We start from the raw sequence: 27827 nt of genomic DNA on the forward strand, positions 1-27827 counted from the left end.
AGAATGCATCCCGTGTAACACAGACCTAAACGAAAACAAGGGCCAGAGCATGTGAATCCACAGCAAAATGGATCATGATGAGGCCTCACCACAGGCACAGGCTGAGCCGTGATGAAATGAGGTGTTCAGTGATGTTTCTTTGCACAAACTCCAGCCCAGAGTCACCTCTAGAGCAGGCTCCCATTTCCATCTGAGTTCCCAGACCTGCCCGATTGCTCAGGCCCAACCAGAAGTATCAGTGTGCGAGCAAAAAGCTGACTTTTTAACACAGATATCAGATGCTGGAGGGTTCTGAGGAAGGCAGGAGAAGGAATTAGCCCCTCAGTCCCCTCTATCCAGGAGAAGGAGCAAGCTGACCTCTGGTGGCCTCTGTTTTATGTAGTTCCATGAGGTCAAGTCAACACCGTTTCCATTCCTTTTGGTCCTCCCAACAAGATGAAAGCGTGGGGATGTTTCTGCCTGCGTGCGTATGCACAGGCTCCGGGATTACAAATTACCACTCTCTTTAGAGCCGAGAATCATCAGTTTCATTATAAAAGGCTCTGGAGGCCATTGTGCGAGTTGAAAGCCGGTTGGATTTTCCTATTCAAAGCAGATCCCAGGTTTGTATGAGGGAGGCAGGGATTTTTCTGTCGCTCTCCCTGTTTTGCTAATGACTTGGGCTATTGTTTGCTCTGGTTTGGGGCTACTGATGGTACACACAGATACTGCAGCTCAGGAAAGATGAGGGAAGATTCCACAATAGAAAGCATAGCCATGAAGAACATCTGCAGCCTTTGTTTTATTATCATTATCTTGGCCTATTTTTGTCCCTGTAGCTGTTATTTACCCTCAGTAAATGGTAGCCCACACACATCCTTTCACAGGCTGAAAGAGGTGAACATGGCTTACCTGAAATGCCCGTGATGTTTTCTGCAGGGACTTTAATGTGGCTGCTGGCTGAGTCGAGAGCAGTTTCATGTGGAGAAGGTTCACTGTGTCATTGAATCAGGCTGGTTTGGGTTAAAGGGAGCTTAAAGCTCATCCAGTTCCACAGGCAGGGACAGCTTCCACTAAAGCAGCTTGCTCCAAGCCCCTATGTCCAACCTGGCCTTGAACACTGCCAGGGATGGGGCAGCCACAGCTTCTCTGGGTACCCTGTGCCAGCACCTCAGCACCCTCACAGGGAAGAGCTTCTGCCTAAGAGCTCATCTCAGTCTCCCCTTGGGCAGGTTAAAGCCGTTCCCCTCGGCCTGTTGGCTGGGAACATTCAAGCCTTTGAGTCCCCAGTCCCAAAGTCGCAAGTGAATTGTGGAGGGGTTCTCACCATGCCTCACACTGTACATTTACAGCCCCATAAACCGTGTTTTCTGTGGGAGTTACCTTCCTGCTCTGACACTTTTGATGGCTTATCTGACTCAGGAGTCAACCACAAGTGTGTTCGAACAGCCCAAAGGCTCAATTTCATTAGAAACGGACACAACACCCCAAACCTAACTCCTGCTCGGGTTATTTCTAACGGCAATATAAAGCCGATCACAGAGCCTGCCCGCAGGAAAACTCGATGTCTGAAGAGCCCTGGTAAGATGAAGCACAGGATTTGAGAGAGATTCCCTCCCTTGCCATGGCTGCCTCAGCCACCTTCACCCTGAGGTAAACCCGGCCCCTCCATGGCGCTGCCGCCGCGCCGCCTCAGCGGGCCCGCCCCACACGGAGGCGGAAGCGGGCGGCGGTGGGCGGGCCGCCGGCGGGAAGGCGGCTGAGGGGCGAGGGCAGGCCGCAGGGCAGCAGCCCTCGTAGCCATGGTGGTTTGTGCCCCAGCACGGTACCTAGTGTTCTTTCAGTACTTTGGCACTAAATATAGGTAGGTGCCTGAGCTGCATCCTCGCTGTGAGCGGTGGAAGTGAACCAGCGCCTGCTGAGGGGCCATCGTCACTGAAGGGGGTCAGCCCTGAGGGGCGGCCGCCATAAGTGGTGATGGGAGACCTGGGGAAGGGATGGGTGTATGTGGTGCTTTAGGTGAGGGTTAAATCCGTGCTGAGAGCAGACAGCTGGGCTGTGCTTTGTGCTGTGCACAGAAGTGTAAGGAAGGGGATGGTTTAGGCAGGAAATGCATAAAATAGGCACAGAGAAAAACATCAAAGGATGGAGACAGAAGGCAAACTTGTGATCACGGACTGGGGCTCAGGGAGGGCAAGCGGCTGCTTCCTGCAGTGGTGGTGGTTTGCTGGGTGTCCGGTGGTGTGTCCGGTTTCCAGCCGTGCAGATGCTTGTGCTGCTCCAGGGGTGCAGCTGAAGTGGTCTGTGGGCTGAGTCCTGCAGGGTGGTAGCTGAGGTTGGGTTTCCCCAGGCCTCAAGCATCCCACATGTGTAGCTGTGCCTGTTTACGGGGGGTGAAGTTGCACAGCTCCAACCTGTGGAATTGTGCCTGTTTCCTTGGGGATTATACAGAATAATAGTATCATGTGCCAAACCCCACAACTCTTACAGTGCATGGTCTGTATCACTGTGGGTACTGACCTAAAGTACTCTGAGTAGTTACAGGTAGGTTGGGTTTAGCCTCAGGATGTGTCTCTCTGCACCTCAGCTTTTGTGAATGGCTGTGACTTCTACGGTAGAGAAGGAAGCTCACCACAGACTGTCTCTATGGCCTTTTAGTCACTTATGACATCCCCAGAGCCTGCAAGAAAGGGACCTGCACCAGGCAACCAGCTCCTGCACCTGAAATAGTTTTATCTACAGCTTCTTTTCTAGTGTAATTTGTCTGCCTTATCTTTGTGCCAGCCTCCAGGTCCTGCTATAGCAAACGGTTTGATGACTGTCCCCATTAACTTCTGGATGTGCTGGTGGGCTCTTTGCAAAGTCCTTGGGTCCTGATATGTATCACTAACTACTGTATTTGTTTTGCTCTACAGCGGGGTTATGGAGACTTCAAGTGATCAGTCATTGATTGGAGTCCAGAATTACTTGGAGGTAGGTCCTTTGCTAATCATATTGTCATTAAAATTAAACTTCTTAGGGAGTTACAGATATTATCAGAGATAAGTATTATTTTTAGATTGACACTCTATAAGGGACACTTGCATAGTATTAAACACTGTAATATTCAAAACAGATGTTTAGAATTCATGTCAGTATACAGGTGGGAGAAATAAGGCAGGGTGAAGTCAGACACATTTACACCCTGATAAAGATGTGACCCCTTTAATGAGGCTTGAAATTGAGGCACCTGAGTGTGGAACTCTGATTCTGAGAGCCCCTGCTCAGGTACTGGCACACCTGAAGGGACTTAAGCCTGTGAGCTTCATATTGGCACTTGTGGCTATGCCTCTGCTTGTTCTCAGAACTGCCTTAGGCTGAGCTGTGCTGCTTCTAGATCTTGCATTCTCTTGGGAGAGGATATCTCTGATAGTTATTTTCAGAACAAAGCACACCAGGATATCCATTGTTCCAATGGAAGAAAAAAAAATGCTTGGTTTCCATTCTTCTGGAGTTCTTCTAATATGCCAGGGGTAAAAAAGGTATGATCTTGTCATCACTGTTGTTCCTGTGCTGTTCCTAGGGATTTCAGGAATGTAAGAATGGCTTTCAGGGTGTGAGTGCTGGTTGGGCTTGGAGTGAGTGTGCAATAGGAGTGCAAAAGGCCCACTGTTAAACCAGCTAGTAGGACGTGGGTCTCTCGCATAGGGTGAATGCTCAGCACACTTGGATGTTTGTGGAACTCAATTGTAATTTAGTTACAAGCTGCTGTTGAGCTGCATTTATAGAGCACTGTTGAACAGTCCCATGTTCCTGTGCAGGGCAGGATCGAAAGGAAGGTGTGTTATTTTTCTCTTGTCTTAGAAGTATCATGTAGTTCAAAATGAAGGCTGTGCCTGCTCAGAAAAGAGAGTGATTGAAATTGCTTCAGGTGAGCTCACACCTGTGTATGGATACCAACCTTTCTGTTACTCAGATCCCAGTTTCAGTCAGACTCTCTAACTTGAGATCATGAACTGCAGCAGTTTGAACATAGTGCACCCACTGTGCTTGTTTGTGTGAGTCTATGCTCTACATTAGCTTCAGTCCTTGTCTGTTGAAGGAAAAGAGTTGTGGAAGAGCTGAAGGAGCTCTTCCTTGCTGTCCTGCCCAGCTGCTCTGTGGCCAGGACGTTTCCACACCGTACCTTGGTTTGCTGAGTGAGGGTGATAGCTCTTGCATGCTCTTGCTAAGCAGTCTGCAGAAGGAAAGTGTGATGAGTTAATGGCTTGAGTAAGAGTTCTATGGGTGTATTTGTATGGCTTTTTGCCTGAGACCGTTGTGGAGAAAGTGTATGAATATTGTGCACATCTTGAAAGAAGAGCCCCAGAGGATTTTCTGTCTCATTTATCTAATGCTCCGAACCATCCAGTGTCTCAGCCCCAGGCGCCGGACTTTGGGTGAGCCCAGCAGTTGTTTTGCATTATCCAAGTAACTTTGTTTTAACAGGCGAATGGGTAGGATGGGTGATTAAAGGAGAAAAAGAAGAAGAAGAAGAAAAAAAGAAAAAGATAAACTTATTTGGTGTTGTCTTTTCACAGTATCAGCACTTTGCAGGCCAGTTCTGGGATATGTGCTTTGCTTTCATGTGGTGGTATTGATGCTGGGCACTGCTGAGCAGAGCTGTGTCTATTAGAACCACATGGGAAGTCTTAAAACAGCTTTAATAGAAAGCTTCTGGGGCCTGTAGGAATTTATCTTCCTTCCTCCATTTTTGTGCAGTCTTGAACTTCCCAGCCTTCCAAAGCCAGGAAGGCAACTGAAGGGAAGGGCGGAATTAAATCTGTAATGAGATCCTTATTGTATTCAAAGTATGTTCAGACATTTGTCTGCAGTTGCAGGCAAGCAAATAACCTGGGAGGTGTAGACCTTGTGTTTCAACAGCTGTGTCATTAGAACTGTAATGAACTGGTCTGTGAGTGTGGTGTTGCAGTCTTCTGTGGGGTAAGGTAAGACAGCTGGACTGGGGCTGAGCAGAAGGCTTGTCCATAACCCTTTGTCACTGTAAAGCACTGTATCCTACAGGATGCAAGCTTTTGTAGTCCTCAGTACTGTGATGTAACAGAGCAATGGGACTGTCTGGAGGAAGTGGAGAATTGTTTTAGCTCGGGGACAGATGTAGAGCTTTTAATATAGCTTTGAGGAGGGTAAGCTTTGCAGGCATCACTTTTGTTCTTTCTTGGAGACAATGTGTTTGTCTTGAAGTATTTGGAAGCCCAGCTTGCTAGTGATGGGTCCAAAACAAAACTCCAGACCTTGCCTCCCAGATGAGGAAGTTTGAATCCTGTGACTTGGCTCCTCCAGTTCCTTGTGGAAACTTACAAGATGCAGGACTTTATGCTCTGGTCTCAGTTCTTACAAATCTTCCTCCTGTAAAGGAAGATTTCCTATGCAGCACCTTTTGTTAAAATGAGTAGCAACATGTTGCTTGTGCTAACAGGCACCATATGCAAGGCCTGCTAAGATCTGCAGAATTAAGTTCCCTTTCATGTTTGATTTGAACATCTCCTGAGTGTACTGTTTCCCATTGTGCTCGTGAATGCTGCCCAAAACTAATCTTCCCCACACGAAGCTCTGTTTGGCCAGCAGCCTTGTGCTAAGGCCAGATATTACTCCTCATGAAAGGAAAAGGGGGAGTAGGAGAGGAGAAAAAGAATATATGCAAACTCCTTACTATGCAAGGCAGCTTTGGTACACACACCCCCCCCCCCCCCCCCCAAAAAGGAGGGGAGGAGGAAGAAAGGAAAATGGACCAAGAGAGCTGTTATCTTTAACCCCTGTTTTAACAGTAATTCAGTGGCATAGGAGATTGCTTTGGAAACCCTTTCTTCTAGCAGAAGCCACTTTCTCAGCTTTTTCTTCCTGGCTTTCACTTCAACTTTTATCTATTCCACTAAAAATGAGTTAGATTTTTCATTAGTTTCATTTGAAATAACACCCATTGAATCAGTGAGGCTGTGATGACTTGCAACCAGAAGCTTGCATGTTACTATTTATTAGAACACAGCAACCTATAAGTCGTGCAGCATTCCTGGCAATGCGGTACATTCCCTTGTGTCTGTGCAGCTAATGGATTGTACAGTTCAGCTGCTTTAAAAGAGAAATGGACACTTAGTTATTCAAAAACATTTCTAATGCCTGTAGAGGTAGATGCTGAGTATCCTGATGATCTTTTATGTAGACCTCATGGAGAGAAGCAAGTGAACTTTTGCTTCCCCACCATAGGTGGTATACAGCAGTGAGCCTGTTCTTCATCTTGCTTCTCCAGCATTTGTAAAGAGTGAGAACTGAGCTGTGAGTAGGAATAGCAATCTGGAATGTGGATCCGTATCATTCTGGCACACAACAGTGGAAATTTCAGCGTGATTCAAAATATGGAAGTACTTAGTGAATGAAACCTGTTAGCAGAACAGGCCTACTACATGCAGCTAATGCTTTCCCCTGCATCTCTGGTATGCAGCGTATTAGAGGATAAACTGACACTCTGGGATGCCTGTTGCTGCTCCAGGAATATGGTTGTCTGGAAATGCTATGACTCAGGAAGTAAAGGCAAAATAAAAATGGATGAGATCTGGTTCAGTGAAAGGCCTCCAGCAGGTGCCAAGCCAAGATTTCAGTGTTTGTTACACCTGCTAAAGAAAAGGGTATTTGCATGCTCTGTGGCTTAAAGAACTTTGAGCACTGGGAGGGCAACCCAGCTTCTTTATTCCTTGTCTTCTCTAGTGCCTTTTACCTTGGGCCCCATGGATAAAGGGCTTAACTTCTGCCTCAGTTTCCCCATAGGAATCCATAGATGATACCTAACAGGATAGGGATCTGGATTAATAGCAGTAAAGCCTTTTGAGCTGCTCAGATGAAAGACGTACTTGTTTTAGGGGCTTGCCTTTTCCGAAAGGGCAGAAAAAACTGGTTGCTATCCAAGCAGTTACTAAGTGAAAATAATGTGGGGCTTTTAGAGTGTGGGTGATATTCACAGATAAAAGTATACAGGAACCAGAGGAGAAAGTATCAGCTGTCTGTAGGCTCAAAGGGCATCTGGGTGGTACAGATAGGAGACATTTGCATAGGTGAAGGAGTCATTTCTGAATTGTCTGCAGAAAAGTTCATCAGTTCAGAAATGCTCTTTTTAAGGAGATTAATTAGGGTGGAGTATAAATGAAATATTAGAATTGAACCTGGAGGCAGCAGCTGATAGTACATTATCAGCTTGCATGCCTGTTAGGCTTGGAGGAAGAATCCACAAAGCTTTTAGCTTTCACAATCTGAGATTTGGTGGTGGTGGTCATATTCCTTCTTGGATGCCCAGCACATACATCCTTCAGTCACTTCACCAGAGAGCTTTGCCTAGGAGAAAGCTGTGCTGGAGAAGGGCATGAAAATACCATTTCTAGAACCTGCCATTCAATCCTGCACCTTTGTGAATTCATTGGCTGACCTGAGTGGGGAAAACAACCAGATTTGCCTTGGGAGTCTGCATTCCAAACAGTGTTCTTATTGTCCAGCTTTGTCTGGATGCAGTGTGGGATCCAAAGGAGTGCTGCGTCTAAACTTCTCCAAGCCCCTAACAAGAGAGGAGAATGTATTACATGCTTTCTCCTGTTCTTTGCCCCTCTCTAACCCCACTGAACTGTTTTTCCACTGCCTGGTTTTTGCTTGATGGGAAAGAGGGGGGGAACTCGCAAAACCCAAACATGTATTTGCAGAAACTATGGTCTTAAAATGCAGCTTCTGCTTCAAGACAAATTGCTGAGGCACAAGCCAAGGTCTACTGCAGAAAACTATTTAATTTCTGTCTGGTTAAGGGTGATAAAGATTTTTGTTGTTAATTGTAACCACATGTGAACTCCAAATAGAAGGATTAGGAAGAGGAAAAGATAGGGTCATTTTGTTTGTTTCGCAGGCCTTCCCCTGCAGCTCTGATGCACGTTTTCCGTTACCTTCCTATGCATTTTAAGTGTACACTTTTGAGAGCCCAGAATCCTCTCTACTCAATAGTAGGAGTCTGGAAGGTGTTTGTGAGTCAGCAGTTCAAACTGTTGACTCTTGGTACCAAATGAAAATCAAATAAAGACTGGTTCACTACTTGGGAGTGGAGATGGGAAAGGGGAAGAAATTTTTAGTCATTCATCTGGTTTTATGCCTTTTCTTGTTGTTTTCCAGTCTTTCAGATCTGCTTCACTCATTCCCTGTAACAAATTACATTGGATTTTCTAAGAGCCTGTCCTCACAAAGAAAAACTTGTATTTTGCAGTGGCCCAGCAACCCACTTTAAAACCTTACTGTACGTAAGACCTACTATGGTTTTAACGTTGGTATTCCATGAACTTGCTGACCTACCAGTGTTTGTCTTTTACCAAAACCCACCCTGGCTTTACTAAGCTTAGGCCAGTCTGGACAGACCCTTCAATATGTACTACCTAATTAACCATGTTAGCATCTCTTTTGTTCTGTCTCTTGTGTGTGTGCATCTTGATTAAAAGACACCATATTAATGACTCATTTAGCAGGGCTTTATTTACTTTCCCAGCAGGAATGTGTAGTAATTCACCCGGTTGTTTTTCCAGTCCTTTGTTAGTGGGCAGAATGGAAAGGCAGAAACAGGGTGGGGAGATAAAAGCCAGCTGTGTGGATAGGAACAGCTGGGAAAGGGAAACAACAGGCCAAGCCGCAGGTTGGCTCTCCAGCAAATCCATGCCAAAATCCATAGGCAGAACCTAGAGGATCTCCATGGCTGTTCTTCCCCTTGCCTTAAGAATAGGAAGTTCAGCTTGTTGCAGTACAGTTTGCTAACCAAGTTTTACAGGACACTTCAGCTGCAGTGTAATTCTGGGGCCTTTTGGCTCCAGTAAGCTTGAACTCTGTGACTATAAAACATAAGATCTTTGATGGTATAAAAAATGTTGGTAGTTTTCTGCTTTAGTCTTGCCTGTGGCAGAGGTCTTGGCATGAGTGAGGCATCACCTGACTATTAAGGCAACACTAATTCCTGAAGGAAACAGTACTGTCAAGAATTAGCCAAGTCCTGCGTTAATGGAACTGTGGAAGCAGCAAATACAAGGAAATCCCACCTTGTGACTGCCAGTGGCCTGTGCCTGTCCTGTGGTTCTTTGCACCTGCTGGGATAGCTCAGTGTCAGCTCCTCAGCTACTCATGTGCTTTATGAGCTGTGTCTTGATTCTTAGATCTGTTTATATTTCTCAGTGGGACTAATAAATGCATTGCATCAGTGTATGCTACTACTCGTCTGGTCCCCTGGCTCCTCCTCTGCTCTCAGCAGTTAATGGAAGCATGTTGCTCTCTGTAGCCCTGCTCCCATTGTGGATGGAAAGGAACTTTTGCCCTCAGCAATAAGATGCGGTATTTGGCACTGTTATGGTCTGCACTGGAAGCAAAAGATGCAGCCTAAGCTCCTTCAGGTGTCTTGGCTGATGTAATTCAGACATCCCTGGGTGCTGTTTCCAGCCCTTTGAGGCTTGGATTCTGCAGCACTTTAAGATCTGCTGAAGCAATCCAAGTCGAGTCCTTAGCAGTAAATTGCAGGGATGGTGTCTGGGTTTAAATGGGCAATTCTCTGTCCTCTTTCCCACTCACCCAATGATATAAAGGATGGGCAGATAATATATTTTACTTTATTTTGTGCACATAAGGAAGCTCATATGGTGTTTTGTATGTTCTGTTTGAGGTAATGTTAGGACAAAAGGTGAGAAGCCACTGGTGCTAGAAGTCCCCCCAACAGGCTTTTCTCCATCCCTTTGCAGCCCACGGTAAAACTCCCAATTACTTCTTTGTGTGAGTAATAAAGAGACATATGGTTAGCAAGGAGGAGGATGTTTTTTCCTAGCTAGCTTGAAGCAAGTCATCTATTCATGAATCCCAACTCATCTTGGCTTCCAGAAGGCAGTGCAGAACCTAAAGCCTGTTGCTCCTGTCAAGTTCCACATCTCCAGCCGCACAGATACTGGTGTCCATGCACTCTGCAACTCTGCTCACCTTGACATCCAGAGGGCTCCAGGGAAGCCAGCTTTTGAGGAGAAACAGCTTGTCCATGGTCTTAATCGCCACCTGAAGCCTGAGCCAATCCGGTAAGTTGGTGGCAAGTCAAAATCTTCTTGTTGGAGAAAGGAGGAAATGCAGCAATGATCTCCATTTTTCACCCACAAGCTCTGTTTTCCCTTGTTAATATGTGTTGCCAAACCACTCCCTTGCATGTGTATATTTCTATTACCACCAGACCCCTGTTATTGTTAGATCATCTATGCTGCTACCCCTAAAATAAGAGTAGTTATGAGAGACTGGGGTCACCATGTAAGTATTGAATCCAATGGGATGACTCTACGTTCACACATGAGCTTGAACACTGGTATTTAACTTCCAGTGCTGCTTTATTTCCCAAACTCCCCAATATCCTTTGTTTATTGAGTTAGCACTTAGCAAAAACCTGGCTGCAGTATTGCCTCTCACCTGTATCTATGCAAAAAGATGAAGAACAAGCAAACAAAATGCTGTTAGTGTTGGCAGTCTGCTTCTCCCTTCCCATGTCATCAGCCCCCTTTTTTTCCCTCTAGACCAAGGCTACTGCTTAACTCTGGAAAAGTTACATCAAAAACTCCAGTTGAATATTTTTATAGCAAGATTTGATGTTTTACTCCTTTTCATACTACACCCAACTGTTAATGACTAGGAAGTGTTGCGTATGAATGTTGATACAACAATCTACAGAGAGCAGAACAGCCATTTCTTCTTCCTGTTTCCTTCTTTCTTCTTGTTAGTTATTACTTGTTGAAGAATGTCACAGTGAGCTTATTCTGCATGAGAGAAAAGCCTAAATGCCCACCCTCAAATGCAGAAAAAAATGATCATTAAACCAACAGTTTGTTTGGAATTTGCATCAGTTAGATGAGTAATTTCTACACCCTGTGACTTTTTCAGAAGGTGGATTGGATTTCATGTTCTTTGCTTTCCTTCCCAAGCTGTTGTGCAGTTTCTCTGTTGGTTGTCAGACAGTTTCTGTGTTCTTCCCCAGACATGGGTGCATTTTATGGTTAAAGGGTAAATCGAATAAAACACTGGGGGCTTTTTTAGACTAAAAGCCAAATCTGTGCTGTGTTATAGAATCAACATGCCATTTGCCAGCAACTGCTTTGCTGTGGTCTATTCCTCCTTCTGTTGCTTTGTCTTATTTGCATACACTAAACTCTTCAAGGCAGAGATTGTCTTTGTCTGCCCAGGATTTGGTCCAGTAGGATTTGAATCTCTGTGAGGTACTGTATGGAAGAGTGTGTCAAAGCATTTCAGAGTGTTGTGTAAGAAGGTGGGTAATCTAAGGAGGTATTTAGGTGAGCAGAAGAACTGTCATGCAAGGTGCCAGACCTCGGTCTTCCTGATGTCTGGTGACAGGTGCATAAAGAAAGATTATGGGGAGAAATTCCCCATGCCAGAGAAGGACCCAGGACCAAAACGCCCATCCCTCCCCACCTCAGTGCAGGATTGTTGCAAGAATTAGCAACATTACTATGAGGTACTCTTCGCCCTTCCTGCTTCACCTAGTCTGCTTTACTTTATAATCTCTTGGCGAAACAGGACCTGACACAAATGCTGACATAGCAAGGCCTGGGATTTGAGGACTGACATTGTAGTTGCCTCAGTTCAGTGTTGCAGGGGAGCATTCTAGTTCCCCAAGGCTTGGGGAACAGTGAATTCAGTTCTTAATGTGCAGGTGCTCAAGTAGCTTGGGGTCTGATGGAGGGAGAAATGAAAGATGGTGTTACTTTTTCCCAGGGGGTCCTTCTTGCATGTTCCACATGCTGTGCAAAGAGTGAACTAGTATGGGTTGGTTGGAACTGTGGAATGCTTTGCAGAAGGTGCTGATCTGCAATTGAATCGCATGCTTTGACCTTTCAAAGCATGTTGTAAACATTCAAACCTGCTGTAGGGTGGCGAGGCACTGGAACAGGTTGCCCAAAGAAGTGGTAAATGCTTCATCCTTGGCAATGTTCAAGGCCAGGTTGGACAGAGCCTAGGGCAGCATGGTCTAGGGTGAGGTGTCCCTGCTCATGGCAGGGCTTTTGAACTGGATGATCTTAAGGTCTTTTCCAACCCAAATAATTCTGTGATTCTATGAAATACACTGGGATCTTTTATCTGCAGTCTCTCAGCCTGGTCAGTGACTGGAGCAGAAGCTGCAGCTGCTCTCTTGGAGCTAGCTGCATTCTTTTACATCCAGACAAGTACCAAGGGAGCCATCAGGGGGTGAAGGGGAAGAGGAAGTAAAATCCTTGGAATCTGAGCTCAGGAAAAAGAGCTGGAAGGCACTGAGAGAGCTTTATTATTTAGTGACTGTTTATTATGTTTTTTCAACTGACCTTTTCCCTGGATATTTATATATGTTCCTTTAACAGCCCTCGGACAGTTTTGTGGACAGCATAGGGCCGCACCACTTTGATCCTGACAGTCTTCTGACTGTCCACATTGGCTTCACTGTTAATGCCCCTCCATAAGACCCTCTTGTGATGTCTTGGAGTAGGTGAGCTCAACCTAAGGGCAGTGTGTGATGACCATTATGCTGCTTGGGCTTGTTACAGAGTGTGGCTGCCATTAGAAATGCATCCCTGTCAGTCCCCAGAAATGTGTAAGGGGAAATTGCTCTCCCCCACACCTTATTTGCAAAAATGTGTTTCAGCAGCTTGCAGAGTTGGTGGAGTCTCCCTGAAAGCAAACTTTTCACAGTGGGTACCTGAAAGCAAAGCAAATACTGATTTCACTGCTTTTACTACACAGCCCACAGCCAGCCATCCAGTAACAAGTCAGATCATGCATCCCAAACCTGAGATTGAATATTAGCATAATAACAGAGGATTGACAGATTTGCACTTCCATTTGCCTCTTAAAGTAACAGCTAGATTCCTCTGTGCTGAGAAGCCAGAACACAAAGCAAATCCTTCTCTCAAGATAGCTAAGTTGCAGCTTAACATCTGTGAGTTATGTCCCTTGATAGCTTTCACCTTCTTTGACATATGTGTGAAGAGTTCAGTGCATCTGCTGAGGGGCTGGAGGTGATTTTGTTCCAGGCTGCTGTGTCAGTTAAAGCAAAAGAAATGATTCTGAAACAGAGTTTGACTTGTGCAGGATTTTAGTTATTTTTTGCTCAGCCTGAAAACTAGGTCAGAATCTATGGAAATCAAACCCTTTCTGGATGTTTTAGCTGTTACAGGGAGCATGAAGTAGGTCATAGTTTTGATTTCCTTCCTTAAAGGACTAAAGCAGTTGTTTGGGAGGCAAAACTAGGTGATTTTACAGCCGGAGGATACCACTGTAATAATCAGTGTGTTCTTGTGTGTCACCAGCCACTGAATCTCGGTGTCTCTCCCCTGAGTTTAGGCTTAGAACAGGTGAGTTGTGTTGTCTGAGTTTAATGGAATAAGTTGTCCGAGAGAACAAAATCTACTGTTGTGACCCTTCCATTTCCCATACTAGTAATCCTAAATACATAGTTATAGTGAGCTTTGTGATGCTTTGATTAGTCAAAGAGCAAACAGGATTGCTGCTGAAGAAGGTTTTGAGTTAAGAGAGTATCTCTGAAAGGAGGCAGCAGTGGGGTCTTACAGATGGGAGTTTTTTATCTCGCACTAAGACGCGAGATGTACCTATCAGGGGTGATGGCTTCTGATCAAACGCAGTACAGTCCTGATCAATTAGAGTTTGGGTTTCTCAGAGCGCGTTCAGCTCTGCTTCTCCTTCCTCCCTTGGTCTGAAAATGGTTCAGCTGCTTTCCATTAAAGAGCTTGGTGATGGGCATGAGTCTGAGTGTATTCAGCAACCATCCCCTCCTCTGTAAATATGACTTTGCCAAGAAGAATTCTCTCCTAATGCTGAAGAGAAAACTCGGCACTTTCATGTGGTTGCAAGCAGGGGGTGATGGAGAGAGGGATCTTTGTGAGAACATGTTATTGGCAATGAGCTTGGAAGGGAAACAAGATTCCAAGCTTGCTGACTGTATCAGCAGCAGTAATAACCTTTTGTAGCATGATGGGTTTCTTCTGTCACCTGATCTGTCTTTTAGATTTGCAAAGCATATTTGAAAGGATCTTCACAAAGATCAGAGTTTATTTCATAGTTGGGGTTACTTCAGGAGGACTTAGCCCCTTAAGTAGGGGTGGTAATACAGTAGACTTTCACCTTCTGTTTCTGGTTGCAGCTTTTTAAGCACACAGTAAGTGCTGCTTGAGGGACAAGAAGACGGAGTTGAGATTCCTCCCACTGTCTGTAAATTGCCATTTAACTTCTGTAGGATGTACTTGTGGAGAATATCTTTGTATCCAATGAATTACCATTGCTAGTTAGATGGCTTTGGGCTTTTCTTCCTTCAGTCTCTTCTGAAATTCAGGCTCCTTTGAGAAGGTAAAGTCTGCCATGAGTCTGTATTTACCAGCAGGCTTTCAAATAATGGGATCTTAACAAGGCCTGAAATGCAGCTGCTGGAATAAATGCTGGAAAGACATTCCTAGCTAGAAAAAGCCTCTGGTAGCAATTGCATCTGCTGGAAGAGGCAGAAAAGGTGTCTGTGTGGAAGACCATGTGAGCATAACTAGACTTTTCTGAAAGCATCCCTCTATCAGAGGGAGTGAAAGGATGGTTATTGAATAAAAAATCACATAAATGTTAATAAGAGAAGCTCAAGATAGATGAAATGTTTGTGGAGGCATGTAAACAAGGGAAAATAAATGTAATTTATTATATTCCTGTGTTTAGTAGAAGCTGGAGGTCCTCGGTTCAAACTCAGTCGCAGGCCTGGAGGATGTAGTTTGCATTTCGACTGAGAGTTTATAGCAGTGGAGCAATCTCCAGGGCTTGTTATTGCAAATCTTTGTGCCTCAGCTTTAATTTCTTCTTCTGTGGTCTGAGCCTTCGCAGTCAAAGGATGTGAGCCAGAGGCACTTGAGCTGGCAGAAATCCCTGGAGCACCAACCTTTTTCAAGTAAATAAATAGCTTTTTCTATTACTCGGTCCCAAATGGTATGTTTTGGCTGCCCTGGGTCCCTTGTCTTCACTATGCTGAACCCCAGAGACAGCATGGCACACAGGAGAAAAATACCTTCTAAGGAAAGGTATCCTCTAAAGTAACACCTGCAGAGAGATGGTGCCGACGTAATAGGGGCTCTTTGCTGTATGCTCCCTGCAGTGTGGTGAGTAGCCAGTGTTCTGGGATAAGGGAAAATCGGATCCTGTAAAAGCTGTGCTGATGTGTTCAAATCGATGATAATGCTTTGGGGCAGGAACACAGGGAAGCTCTGTATTCTCCCTTGCTGGAGAGAAGGGTGTTTTCCTCTCAAACAGCTTTCATTCCCTCCCTTCTGGCTACCAAGCTGTCTGTGTTTGATGGTAATGATGGTGCTGGCTTAGAGAAACAAGGCAATTTCTCCCTGTTGCTTGTGGAAGAAAACAGGGGAGATCATCTGCCTAGACAGCTGATTCTTAAGTTGACTGCCCAGTCAGTGGAAGATAAATAGACATGAGCATTCCCAAAAGCCATTTTCTGCACACATGATGTGTGAGGAGCTCTCCTGCATGCACCATTCTGTTTCCAGACAGACTCAATATAGGTGATGGTGGGATGCACCTTTATTTTCATTGCTATAGCAAAGTCCTGTTTGTCTTGGAGGTTGTAGGGGGATGTGGGGACTTCATCTAAGCTATCTCCATCTGCTACAACGAGCTGTGGAACCTTTGAGAGTGAGCACAGAGGTTCAGTTGCTGGGGGAGTCCTTCCCATTCACGTTTGGCACTATGGATCTGCAGCAGCAGAAGGGCACTATGTTTGTAAGGTGTGCTCCTCAGCTGGAGGGGTCAGCTTGCCTTGGGCAGTTGCTGCCTCTTGCCTTAAGCATGGCTGGGAGCACCTGTGCCCTCAGCCAGATTCGCAAGATGATTTGATGGGCTGGGTGAGGTGTTTGGTCTCAGTGTGCATCAAAGAACACACACCATCAATTGCCATTTCTCTGCTGAAGGGCTGATTGGTCTTAGCCTCTTGTGATGGTGTCAGCATCCCCAAAATGTGTTGATAGATGACCCAAAGTTGGTGTGTGTTTGATGACAGGGATGATGCTAAGGCTCTTCTGTTTTCTTCCAGTTGACAGATGCCTGTGGCAGCCTAGAGATGCAAATCCTTGGTCACTGGTTAGTCATGGGCTCTGCAGAGAGTGAGATTTAATGGATTTTAAGTGTGGTTTCTCAAAGAATCCATTGCATGTTTCAGTTCCCATCTATGTGGTGACGAGGCAAAAGCTTTTGAACTAGTGCATGACGTTTCCCTCCATCTCGCTCTGTCTTCTCACAGCATTCTGAATGCCCACCGGGTGCCCAGCACCTTCCATGCACGCTTCTCCGCGCTGTCAAGAACCTACATCTATCGGCTGCTGATGGGCTGCTCTCATCATTCTGAAATCCCAGTGTTTGAAAGGGATCTCTGCTGGGCTCCTGGGGGAGGGTAAGTGTTCCATTAAACATCCCTGGGGAGCCTCATCAGCACTATGGAAGGGCTTGGCTTTTGGGGGAAGTGGGAGGGGGCAGCTTCCACATGAGACCAGATTCCCTGTTCATATTGCCAAGATTTCTCTGTTGAAATGGGTGCAGCTCACTGAGCCTTACAGTTCTTCTGAATTGTACGGTGTTACCTGTAATAAACATGCTTGCACTGCTGAACTATTTATTTAGTGACTCCAGGTAAAGTCCATCAACAACTTTGTGTGTCCCTCCCTAATGGAATTGATGAGCATTTCCTCAGATGACCTTGCCAGTTCATACAGCAAACCCATTCAGACAGCTGGCCAGAGGAGCAGCGCTCTGACATGATGCAGATAGGCAGAAATGCATTGCCTGGCAGATCCCAGAGAATAAGTGTGACCATACAGACAGACAAGAATGAAGGCTGAGAATTCTTCTTTTTAGTCTTATTTTTTCTTTCCCAGTTTTATTTCTGGTAGTTGACTGTGTGTAAATCTGCTCTCTCATTCCCTGTCTGACTACTTGTATGTTTGAATAGTGAGACCAATGACTCCAACAACCCTACAATAACAAACTGGTATATCTGGCTGGGTGTTCACTTGTGTTCTTGAAGTAGCCACTGAGTCATAACAGATCAGTACTTGTATATGCAAGGGAAGAAAAACAAATTCAGTGCCATTTAGAAAGAAAAAACAAACAACTTGGAACATATTAAACAGTGGGTGAGGAAAGAAACCAAACAAACCCCAGAAGATAATTTGTTATTGTCTTTTTAGTTTACGTTGTACTGAGATAAAGATACAGTCAAGAAAGTGGAGTTGTAGAAAAACAGGTTGGCAGCCAGTTGTGGCAATTTCATCACCACTATTGGAATAACAGTTGTGGGTAATAGGGGGAAAAACGTGATCTCAACTGTCTTAGAGGGGTGAAGATGGTGTTGTGCTAACACTAAATTGCTGACTTTCCTTTCTGTGGGCTGTGGAAGGGAAAAATAACAGCTAATTTTGCAATATCATGTGTATGTGCACAATGGGCCTTAATCTTTATGAATGGCATTTAATTTAGTCCAGACACTGCAGTTAATGGCAATACCACATAAAGGATCAAGTGAGGATATTAGCAACTAAACGTTGGGACGTTGGGGCTGCTGGTAGTGGAGAAACTCATAGTGTATTCACTATTGAGCATGTCTGGTGTATAAAACACATAATACACAGTAAACCTCTGTAGCCATCTGAACTGCCAGCTAGGTGTTAGGAGTGCTGCTCAGTGTGACCAGGATTCTGGAAGTGCTGGTCATTTTTCTTGAAGACAGTGAAAAAATGAATGATATTGGTAAATCTCATCTTGAATTTTGGTTTTCTTCAGAAACACTTTGACTTCAGTTAAGATGTGGAAGACTGAAGTCATGGATCGTGCATATTTGCTCAGGCTTTTCTTAGAAGTTTACAAAAAGCAAGAAAAATAAGCATCTGTTCAGCAAATGTGTCAGGAAATCTGTCTGAATGCCTTTGCTGGAGGCTATTTTGAACAGACCTAGATACTTCAAATGAAGAAATCTGAATGACACTTGACATTGAGTTTTACCCTTGGCCTTTTCTTCTGCATCTGTATCTCCACCTCTGGTTTAGTGTGGCTTCATCTCTGACAGTAGTTCTCTCATTCCTTTTGTGTTGCTTCCTAACTTCATCTGGCTGTTGCAAATCTAAGGCTTGGAAAACCATCATAGTGTTTGATATTTTCTTACCTGGCAATATGATCCTCACTTTATAAGATCCAGATACTGCAAAGGATTTTGGTTCTCTTGCCCTCCACTTCAGCCAGCAATAGAGCTATTTGAACTGAACTGTTACAAGAATCACAGCAGGGTAATGGTTTGGGTAGAGGCATGTGTCTGCCAAGCCCTCATCTAGCCTGGGGTTTGGAATACCTTCAGACCTCAGGTCACTTGGCATCTTGGTTTGTGGTTTGGACCATTAGAAGACAAACTCCATCTTGCAAAATGTGTTTCCACAATGCTGCTGTGTTAAATCTGGGTGCAAGATTTAAGCCTCTCATCAATTAATTGGATTTGGATTCATGTAACATACTAAGTCCCACCTGATGCTCCTTTCCTTTTGCCTTTCATTTCAGCTACCTGAATGTTCCTGCCATGCAGGAGGCAGCTCAGTTCCTGGTGGGAACCCATGACTTCAGCACCTTTCGCTCTCTTGGCTCTGAAACACCTTTTCAGAGTCCAATCAGAACCGTCTTCCAGGTGGACATCCAGCCCTCCTCTGGTTTCCTGTCCCACCACTATGAACACAGGTGAGAGCCAAGATACTCAGCTGAGGAGCTGCTCTGCTCAGCTGGTGCTCTTTTTGTCTCAAAAGCTGCTTTCCAGCACTGCTTTGGTAACTGACCTCCTGTTTGCTGTGCATTTGCTTCACAGCCCTGTGATGGTGTCAGCAGGGTTCTGCTTAGTGACAGCTTGGAAAGGACATTCATTTCCCTCTCCTCCACCATGTCCTCAGGGAAAAAGATGAGCAGGAATGAGGGAAGGGAAACTGGACAATTTGTTTGTACATTAAAAGGCAGGATGTTATAAACTGGTGTATGGAATCTGGCACAGAGCAATTCCTGAGGTGCTTCCAGAATTTACACTCATTTTGGTTGCTAAAGACCAGCTCTCCCAGGGGATGGGATTTTTTCCGCCCCCTCTGCTTCTGTCCTAGCTTTGCCTAAGGGCTGCAAATAGATAGAAAACACCCACCCAACACCTAAGTCACTGCTGGAGCTATGCAGATCCACTTGGTTCACACCAGTAACTCCTACTGTCTTCCCAGGGGGTGCTGATGGAGGCAAGTCCAATATTCCTCAGTCATTACATAAACAAAAGATTGTGGAGTGTCAGGTTCCTTCAGGACCAGGTCTTGCAAGTATTGAAATGAAGTGGCTGGATAAATTTTCTCTCTAGCAGTAAATCAAGATTTTAGTTCCCAGAAAGATCGTGGGTATTTATCATCTGATCATGGCTTTCACTTTCATGCTGGCTTCTGTCAGAGATACGGCTGTTGTGTTTCAGCCTGAAAGCCAACCTTGCTCCTGCCTGTCTCCAAACCACATTTTCCTGCTTTCTGATTAGGAGGATACCCTTTTCTTTGTAGTTCCCCCCGCCCCAACCCTCCATTACATTTGAATACCTCCTGAGCTGTCTGTAAGAGTAAGTGCCGTGCTCCAAGCTTCAGCAGAGCCTCACTGCAGCTTGCAAATAGCCCCCTGTTTCTTTCCCATTCTAATGTCTTAGAATGGTTTATATTGCCATCAGTAATGTAAGATAAAAAACTGAAAGCTGAAAAATCACAGATCTCTATGTTCGGAGTATCCCTGGGCTTTCAGTTCTTCCTGTCCTGTTGGATTCCTGCTTTTCCTACTCAGTGCTGGTGCCTGTCAATACACAGGCACATTATAAAGAACCAGCCAGTTGGGTATGGCACTTGTACTGCTACAGCACAAGGATGTGGCAGCTAATGCCAGGTGTAAATGTTTATTTGCCACTTTCTTGCAGCTAAGCAGCACTGTCCCCATGGGATAAGGAAGGCTGGAGAGGAAAACGGGTGCTGTCCTGTGGCTGCATTCCTGCTGTTTGTTATTGGCTTGCCGTTGCTTAATGGAGAGCTTGGGCTCCCTCCATCCAGTGTGGTTATGTTTAGGGACACAAGTAACAGTGAAATGTTTTATCCACAAGATTATCTTGTCCTTTATGGTACAGAGAAGTATTGTAAGTGGCAGAGTCAGTGAGCTAACCTGAAAATAACCATTAACAGTCACCTGTGAGTATGAACCAAGTTTCCTTCCAAATCCAGACCTGCTCTTGTCAGTTGACTCATCTCAGATATAATATGGATCTGCTCCTTTATCCCTTTGATTTTAATGTAAAAAAGGGAAATTGCCGTTCTTTGCATAACTTGCTGCAGAAACCTATCCCACATGAGGCCAAAAACAGCTCATGAGGGAGGGAGAGAGCAAACCTAAAATCTGGATCCAAAGCATCAAGCTGCTGATATTTTTGCTTTTGGTGACACACAGAGCCAAACTTGTGTTTTATAGTGAGTCATTGTTATAATGTGTCAATATTAATTGATTTAATGTATGTTTAGGCTGTAGGGGATGGCTGTGAAAAGCCTGGTTTCAATGCATTAAAATGGCATTTAACTCTCTTAAAAGACTTTGTTATAACCACAGCTGTGATTTTCTGCTCTGAAGGTTGTAAGATTGGCCCTTGTGAAAGGAGAGGTGGTGTTAGGGGGTTTCTTTGTTTGGGGGGGTTTTAATTACAGTGTCCTAATTACTTTTAATCTGTAAACTTCTCCCTGTGGGAACAGATCCAGTCTGGAGCTGGGTGTTTGTTTGCCCATTCTGCAAAGACGACAACAAATACGCCTCAAGTGCATCTGTATTTCTTCACTGCAGTAGCAGAATGATCTGTTCCTGCAATGAAAGGGCTGGGGTAGCATTGAAAACTTACAAATAGGTATTTATTGTTTTTCTAGCCTGATCTAAGGAGGTTTATTTTCCATTTTGGAGGGAGGAATCCCTAGAATAATGGTCTCTTAGTCCAATAATGCAGCTTTTCTTCCTTGTCCTTTCCTTTCTTTCTGAACTTAATCCAATCTTCTGAATTGACCGCTTGTCTGTGTAAAAGGCTAACTGTTAAAAAGATTCCTTCCATCAAACTCAGTTGCTCAGCAACAGTGGAAGTGGAGTTAGTGCCCCATCCATACAAAAATGCTTTTGAATGCTCAGGATGTGTTGAGGGGCTCAGCCCCATCACTTCTTCCTAGGGAGTGATTGCTCTGTCACCTGTGTTTGAGCAGGATATGTATTATTCATTGCAAGGTGCTGGCTTCTGCTGCCAAGTGGAAAAAGACAGCTGGATTTTTTTGCTGGTAAGCAAATTATCTGTGAGATTGGCAAGAAAAACCAAAGATTGCTTCTTTAAGAAGAGTATCTTGTTCTTTTTCAGAGGCTACAAGATGTTTTTCCTAAGTATCTCACCCCATCTTTTGTAACTTGATAGACCTTGTCAGGAGACCTGAGCAGGAGAATCCTGGCTAAGGAAGGTGCATGCAGGTTGATGAGAGGGGCATTTGTTGCTGTAAATTGTCCCTTGTGCATTGCTGAAGAGCTGAGCTGAATTGTCACCTTGAAGTGTTGGGTGTTTGCACGTGTGTAGCAATGCACATGCCTGTGTGCCATGTGCATCAAGCTGGGGGAGAGCAGAGTGTAGGTAAGTGATAGAGACACTGTCATTCCCTGACATAGAAGAATCTGGGGGCAGGAGCTGCCTTTTCATATTCCAACAGACGTGACAGGGAGGGCTAAAAGCAGTAATTTATCTGTAAATCCTAGGAGAAAACAGCTTGTAGCTGCTCCCTGCAGTGTCTGTTTGCCCTGATGCCCCGTGTGGGCCTGTGAGTCAGGTTGTCCCAGCTTCACCTTCCTTCTATGGCCCGTCCCAGGGACTGGGCAGCCCTTTCTCCATACTCAGGTGTTTCCAGCAATCCCAGCCTGTCCCTCTGAAGCCCACACAAACAACTGGGCTTTTCTCACACCTGATGGAAATCTCCACAGCCCTTTGATGCCCAGTTACTGGGCTCATTGCAAGGCAGGAGAGGAGAGGGTTTGCACTGAAATACCTGCTTTTCTGGGTTATGCAAGGTAAGCTTTGTCTCTCTTTGCTGAAGGAATGCTATTCGATATAAGGAGCACTTATAAGCTGTTAGTGAGTTTATTTTTTATTGTTACTTTTATCTAAGTGACTTTTAGAACTGATTGTAGCATGGAAGCTTGGGCACACAGGTACTGAAGTGAAAACCTGCTCATTTCTGTGCCCTGCTTGATATCTGATGGATGAAACCCACGTGTGCATGTTTTTATGTGTATCTGATGTGCACAGCAAACTTTTGTTTCTGTCTGTGGGAAGGAAATGTGCATATGGGTTCTTTCCTGCAGGGCCCTTCCTGAGAAGGGGTTTGCACTGGGGTTTAGTGTTACGTTAGTGCTGTTCATGGAACATCAGCAAAGCCTCAGAGTTGTTTCAGAGTAGCTTGTAAGGATGCAGCAGAATGAAGCTGAAGTGAGCCTCAATAGAGTTCTGATAAGGAATATTGGTTGCTACCACAGGACTTTCTGGAAAGTGGGATCTATATGAACAGATTTGGTGAGGGGGATGAGGTCTTTCTGCATAGCAGTACCTGTCCATCCCCAGATATTCACCTGCTGTTTCCTACTCACTCTTAGCCTGGAATGCTTTCTTGTCTGCCATTGCCTGTGTTCTGATGCTGCAGCTGGATTCCTCAGGCTCCTGACTTGCATGTCCTGCCCTTTCCAGTAGCATGTGGATGTCACAGTAGGCATTGCTGAGTGTTGAAATGCAGTCTGCAAAGCCTGTTAGGACCACATGACTCTCTCAAACCAGCTCCCAGTAAAATGGTGGAGTTGTTTTTCTATGGTTGGCTCTTCCTTTCCCCAGGAGACATCAGGCTGCATTCCTCAAAGCAGTAGCACCTTAGCAGGGTGCGAAGTTTCACCTTGCTTTATGTTGCCCTTCCCCTTTTACTTGGATGGATTTTAACTTGGGTGTGAGGCAGAAGATCAAGCCCCGTACAACCACTGCATACAAAAAGGCAGGAATTGTTTCACCCCAGAAACTATCTGCAGCTGAGTAGCAAATGAACAGTCTGGTTGCAAAGGCTCATGATGCTGGTTCAGGTTAATTGAGGGCTGTGCAGCTTCTCATTCATCGTACTCGCATTCACCTGCGGTTTATATTTCTCTGGGGGGGTAGAAGAGCTATTTGAAATGTGATTTTTAAATGCTGGTTTTGTTCCTTTCCATAGGGGACTGGAGTTTTGGGAGTTGAAGTTCAGGAGCAGATCCTTTCTTTACCGCCAGGTACTGTTTGGTGCTGGATTCAGCACACACTTTGCCTCCAAGAACCAAACCTGTAACTGTTGATCGGTTTAGCATTGTTGCATGCCTGTGTAGTGCCATCTCTGTTGTGGAGCTGGTGGTGTAGCTGTGTGACACACGGAGGGACCTGCCATCAGAGAGGTGAGGTTCTGTGTTCTTTGGTTGATCTGGTAGAACCAGAATCTCTTAATTTTATGTCTAAAATGAATGTCCGAAGTCACAGAATCATGTGGGAGGATGGAAAGTTTTGTTTTCTACAGTCTTTGTCCTTGCAGTCTGAGCAATGAAACCCAACAGACATATGTTCCTGCTCTGCTGAATGGCACCGGGCCCAGCAAAAGACTGCCTGGAATTTTACTTTCTGGCTTTGGAGCATGAAGTAATTGTCAGTGTTGCACAAAGGAGAGATGGGAAGACCTGATTCAGCTATGCAGGCATGGCTGCAGGAGCTTTCCCTCTACCATGCTGTCTGGTCTCTGCTGGCTTTTCTTTGAAATAACTCCAGTGGGGTTTTTAGTGCTGTCCTCAGGGGAGACAGCTCTCCACAACTTAATGGATCACCTCATTAGGAAAGAGTTGGCTGTTCTCAGTCTGCCTATCCTGGCCATGGTCACACTCTGGAGACCTAGAAGAGGCAAGAGAGGGCTTGTTTTCTGAAGGCGAGAGGGGGTGTTTTGTGGGAACAGCAAGCAGCTATTTTTTATCCTGTTTTGACAAACCAAATTTGGTTTTATCCTGTGCCAAGTAATGCTCTGTGAGCTCCCTGACAGTGGGTGTCTGGCTGTGAGCAAGGGAAGAACAACAATGTGCTTGAGAAGGGCTTGATATACAGAAAGGATTTGCTCCATCGGATGCTCTTGTGACAAGGAGAAAATGCTGGTAACCCATTTAGTGCATTAGGAACGGAAATGCTACTTAATGGCACTGTGCAGAGAGAACAGCTACCCATAATACTCAGCTCATGCGCTCTCTGAGCCTTGTTCAGTGAGCTGTCAGGTGAGGGTGAAACAGGAACAGGCTGTGTGTGCGCTGAGTCTGCACTCTCCTACCTCAGCATCTGCTCCTGCCCTCCATCATAAAGAGAAGACTGGACCAGATGGACCTCTGGTCTCGCCTCACAGAGCTGCTGTAAGTGCTGGCAGTGGACTTTTCTATTAAGAGAGCAGGAGTAAATAGCCCCAGACACTGTCTGTATATGTTTTTGCTGACTAGCAGGCAGAAGGGGAGACACCAAGCACATGGCTAATTCAAATGCGTACCATTAGGCTGCGTTTATGCTAGCTAACTCCAAATGTGGAGACATCAAAGCTAAAGTCACAGCATAGGATGACCTCTAGTGAGGGCTGGGTAAAATAACATATGGCCAGGATCTGTGCTGCTTCTCTGTGCCATCTGCTTAAAGGCAGGCTCTTGGCACTCCACAGTGCAATGTGAGATCAGAGCACATAGGGAGACACAATGCTTGCCTTTGGGTAAATACATCTTGGTGGTTGGACCTTTCTCATGAGCAGTGGTAATCATGGTCAGGTTGCTTAGGGGATTTTGGTTTATTCTGTTGTAGATGTTACTGGATCAGACACTTAGACCAATGCTTCTTTACAGCACTACATTAAGTTTTTTGAGAGCTTAATGTACTTTGAAAGGTCATGAAGAGGAAAACATCACAAGGAGAACATGGGGAATAACCTCCCCAGGGAAGTGGTGACTTTGACTTTTAGGATTCAGCTGGACAGGGTGCTGGGACATCTAGGCTAGGTCATGCTTTGCCTGCAGGACAGTTCTTCCAGTGAGCATGGACAAAAGTCACTAGGAGATGGTGACACTGGGATGGCTTGGGATCAGCCCCTGGCAAGAGCCGAGTTTCAGTGTGGCTCCTCTGTCAAATAATACTTGGTCCCAGCAAACCTGTGGCATGTTGCCTTAGGCTGTGTGAGCCCTCCTGTGGAAATGGGTACAGGTGAGCCCAGGGGAAGTGCTGGCAGGTTCTAGGAGGTTCAGCTCTTGCCTGGCCAGATACCTGCAGCAGGTACAAGTCTTGGCCCTCCTGGAACAGCATGTCATCTTGATACAGAGGAAAGAGTGGTTTTTGCCAGGAGGATGCTGAAGTACAAAGGGTGCTTATGCAGGAGGTGAGGGCCATGGTACAAAACTTGTGCTAACCCACTGGGTCTGGAATTGCTGCTTGTGGAAGAAGGGAAGTTGTGACATGCAGAGGTGTTTGAAATACCACTTTGCTGCACAGGGGGGTGTTGTCTTGTGCTGCCCTACTTGGGTTTGGGTTTTTCTCTGTTTTTGTACTTTCTGAGAGAGAAGTGAGCCCCTACATAGTTGCTTATGTGTTAAGAACCTGTGAGCTCAGCACTCCCAGCATGTATGTGAGCTTCCTGCCACAGACGGATGTGTGGGTGCTGCTCTTGTTTCTGAAATGGAAACCATCCCCTGCTCAGCTTCCCACGTGTGGTGAGAACAAGACCTGCTCCAAGGTAGTGCTGTGTAGCTGGAGGCCATTGTGTTGCATGTCCTCATCTCATTCATATAAATGTCTTTAGTTGTCCCTCCCCTACCGCCAGCTTTGGTCACTAGAAGATGCTGTGCTGCTGCTCGTTGCAGACAAGCTTAGTGTGTCACCCCCATCAGCATAGATCCTAGGCAGTCCACGCAATCCCTGCTAAAGGGGAAGGAAAACCTTTCCTCTGCAGGCTGTGGGGTGACTGTGACTGCTAGATAATAAGGCAGAAGCTCTTCCCTGTGAGGGTGCTGAGGTGCTGGCACAGGGTGCCCAGAGAAGCTGTGGCTGCCCCATCCCTGGCAGTGTTCAAGGCCAGGTTGGACACAGGGGCTTGGAGCAAGCTGCTCCAGTGGAAGGGGTCCCTGCCCATGACAGGGGCTGGGACTGGGTGAGCTTTAAGGTCCCTTCAACCCAAATCAGTCTGGGATTCTATTATGATCTTTTTGAAGAAAGTAAGTGAGCACTGGAGCTGCTCCTGGAGGTCTGCGATACCAAAGGCATACAAGGGGCAGCCAGGACTGGTTTGAACCCTGATGAATGAGCCTGGGCTGTGACTTGGGATATTTCTTGGGATGCTGCTTGGGATACTGGCACCTAAAACAAGGGGCAAAATATTCTTTATGTGGGGGAAGTGCTTGCTTCTTTGTTAACACCCAGCTGGACTAGAAGCAGCCATGGCACTGGGAGCAACTGGTAGTATTAGGGAGAGTAGAGGAACACCAGAAATCAGGTGTTCTGGGAACTATGGGTGTAATAATAATGATGTACCTGTATTCAGGAGCAAACCCGTATTAATAAATCATGGTGCTATCAGTCTTTTCTGAGTGAAAGACGCTGAACTGTGATTAGGTTTCTAGCTTGACCTGCTATCAGTACTAACTGTGGACTGTTAAACAGCACAGTACTACTAATAGCAGGGCTCAACAGAACTTTCTGGACTCACTCAGTTTTCCAAGGGCAGCTCCTAAGCTGTGTTCTCTGTCATTCCAGGTCCGAAGGATGGTTGGGGCTCTCGTTGCAGTTGGCCAGGGCAAGTTAACGCCTCATCGTATAAAGGAGTTACTGGAGTTAAAAGACTCAAGGGCTTTTCCACCAAACGCCATGGCTCCGCCATCTGGACTCTTCCTGAAATCCGTGGAATACAGTGAAGCAGGTGGGTGGATGCAGGGATTGGCATGATTTCTGTGGGAGTCAGATCTAACACTGCAACACCCACAGTCTCCCTTTGTGTGCTGTCAGACCTGTGGCTCACAGCTTTGCTCATTGACACCCGCATTACAGTGACCCCCCCCGGGGTGCAGAGGTGTGTGTGCAGCATAGCTGCTATGGAAGAATGGTGTAGTGTTTTTCCTGGTAGGTTTTTTCCTTTTACTTTCAGGTTAGCAAAAGAGCAGTTATGTTGACAATGGCTTTGAGGTCTCACATGGGTGATACTTGAAGTTCTCATAACTTGTTCTGTCCCTGACCATGTATAAAGATCAAACCTTCTGTGGCATCTGGGTACCTACAGATCCATTCCTGTTCCCTCCCTTCTCCCTTGCTGTGTATGGGGGGATTGTAGAGGCTGGAGGACAGAGAGCCCATCATCCTGTTGCTTATCTGGTGACTCTCTGTGTCAGTGGGGAGGGTGCCCAGGCAGGAAGGGAAGACCACAGATTTGAAGTGCTTTCAGGTGCTTCCAGTGCCATCCTTTTTTCCTAAATCAATGTTTTCTGTTTCTTCCTCTCAGATTTGGACACTACAGCGGCCCCAGGAGAATAGCAGCTCTGTGAGATACAGAAAGGACTGCTGAGGATGTGGGATGGAGGTTTGCCAAGTGCTCTTTACACAGTACACAATCTTGTCTCAATAAAAACCATTGACTGTG

At 45.6% G+C, this 27827-nt stretch overlaps 1 protein-coding gene across 9 annotated transcripts; it reads left to right on the plus strand.

Moving 5' to 3' along the window:
• Positions 1-137: 137 nt before the first annotated feature.
• On the plus strand, positions 138-27827 carry PUSL1 (pseudouridine synthase like 1). Of its 9 annotated transcripts, none has more exons than XM_061450234.1 (8): positions 153-602; positions 2895-2952; positions 9895-10079; positions 16331-16480; positions 18631-18804; positions 23379-23433; positions 26951-27113; positions 27690-27827. In XM_061450234.1, exons 1-8 carry the CDS (start codon positions 436-438, stop codon positions 27719-27721), a joined length of 984 nt encoding a protein of 327 aa, XP_061306218.1. In that variant the 5' UTR covers positions 153-435; the 3' UTR covers positions 27722-27827. The 9 variants fall into 9 exon arrangements, 8 of the variants coding, with proteins under 8 accessions (XP_061306221.1, XP_061306222.1, XP_061306218.1 ...); XM_061450233.1 differs by having other exon boundaries at positions 157-602; positions 9892-10079; XM_061450235.1 differs by lacking the exon at positions 153-602 and adding an exon at positions 1760-1843 and having other exon boundaries at positions 9892-10079.

This window comes from Pezoporus flaviventris, unplaced genomic scaffold (genome assembly GCF_033815535.1).
Source record: "Pezoporus flaviventris isolate CSIRO_AGI_PZ_B2104156 unplaced genomic scaffold, CSIRO_AGI_Pfla_v1 ptg000009l, whole genome shotgun sequence".
NCBI lineage: Eukaryota > Metazoa > Chordata > Aves > Psittaciformes > Psittacidae > Pezoporus > Pezoporus flaviventris.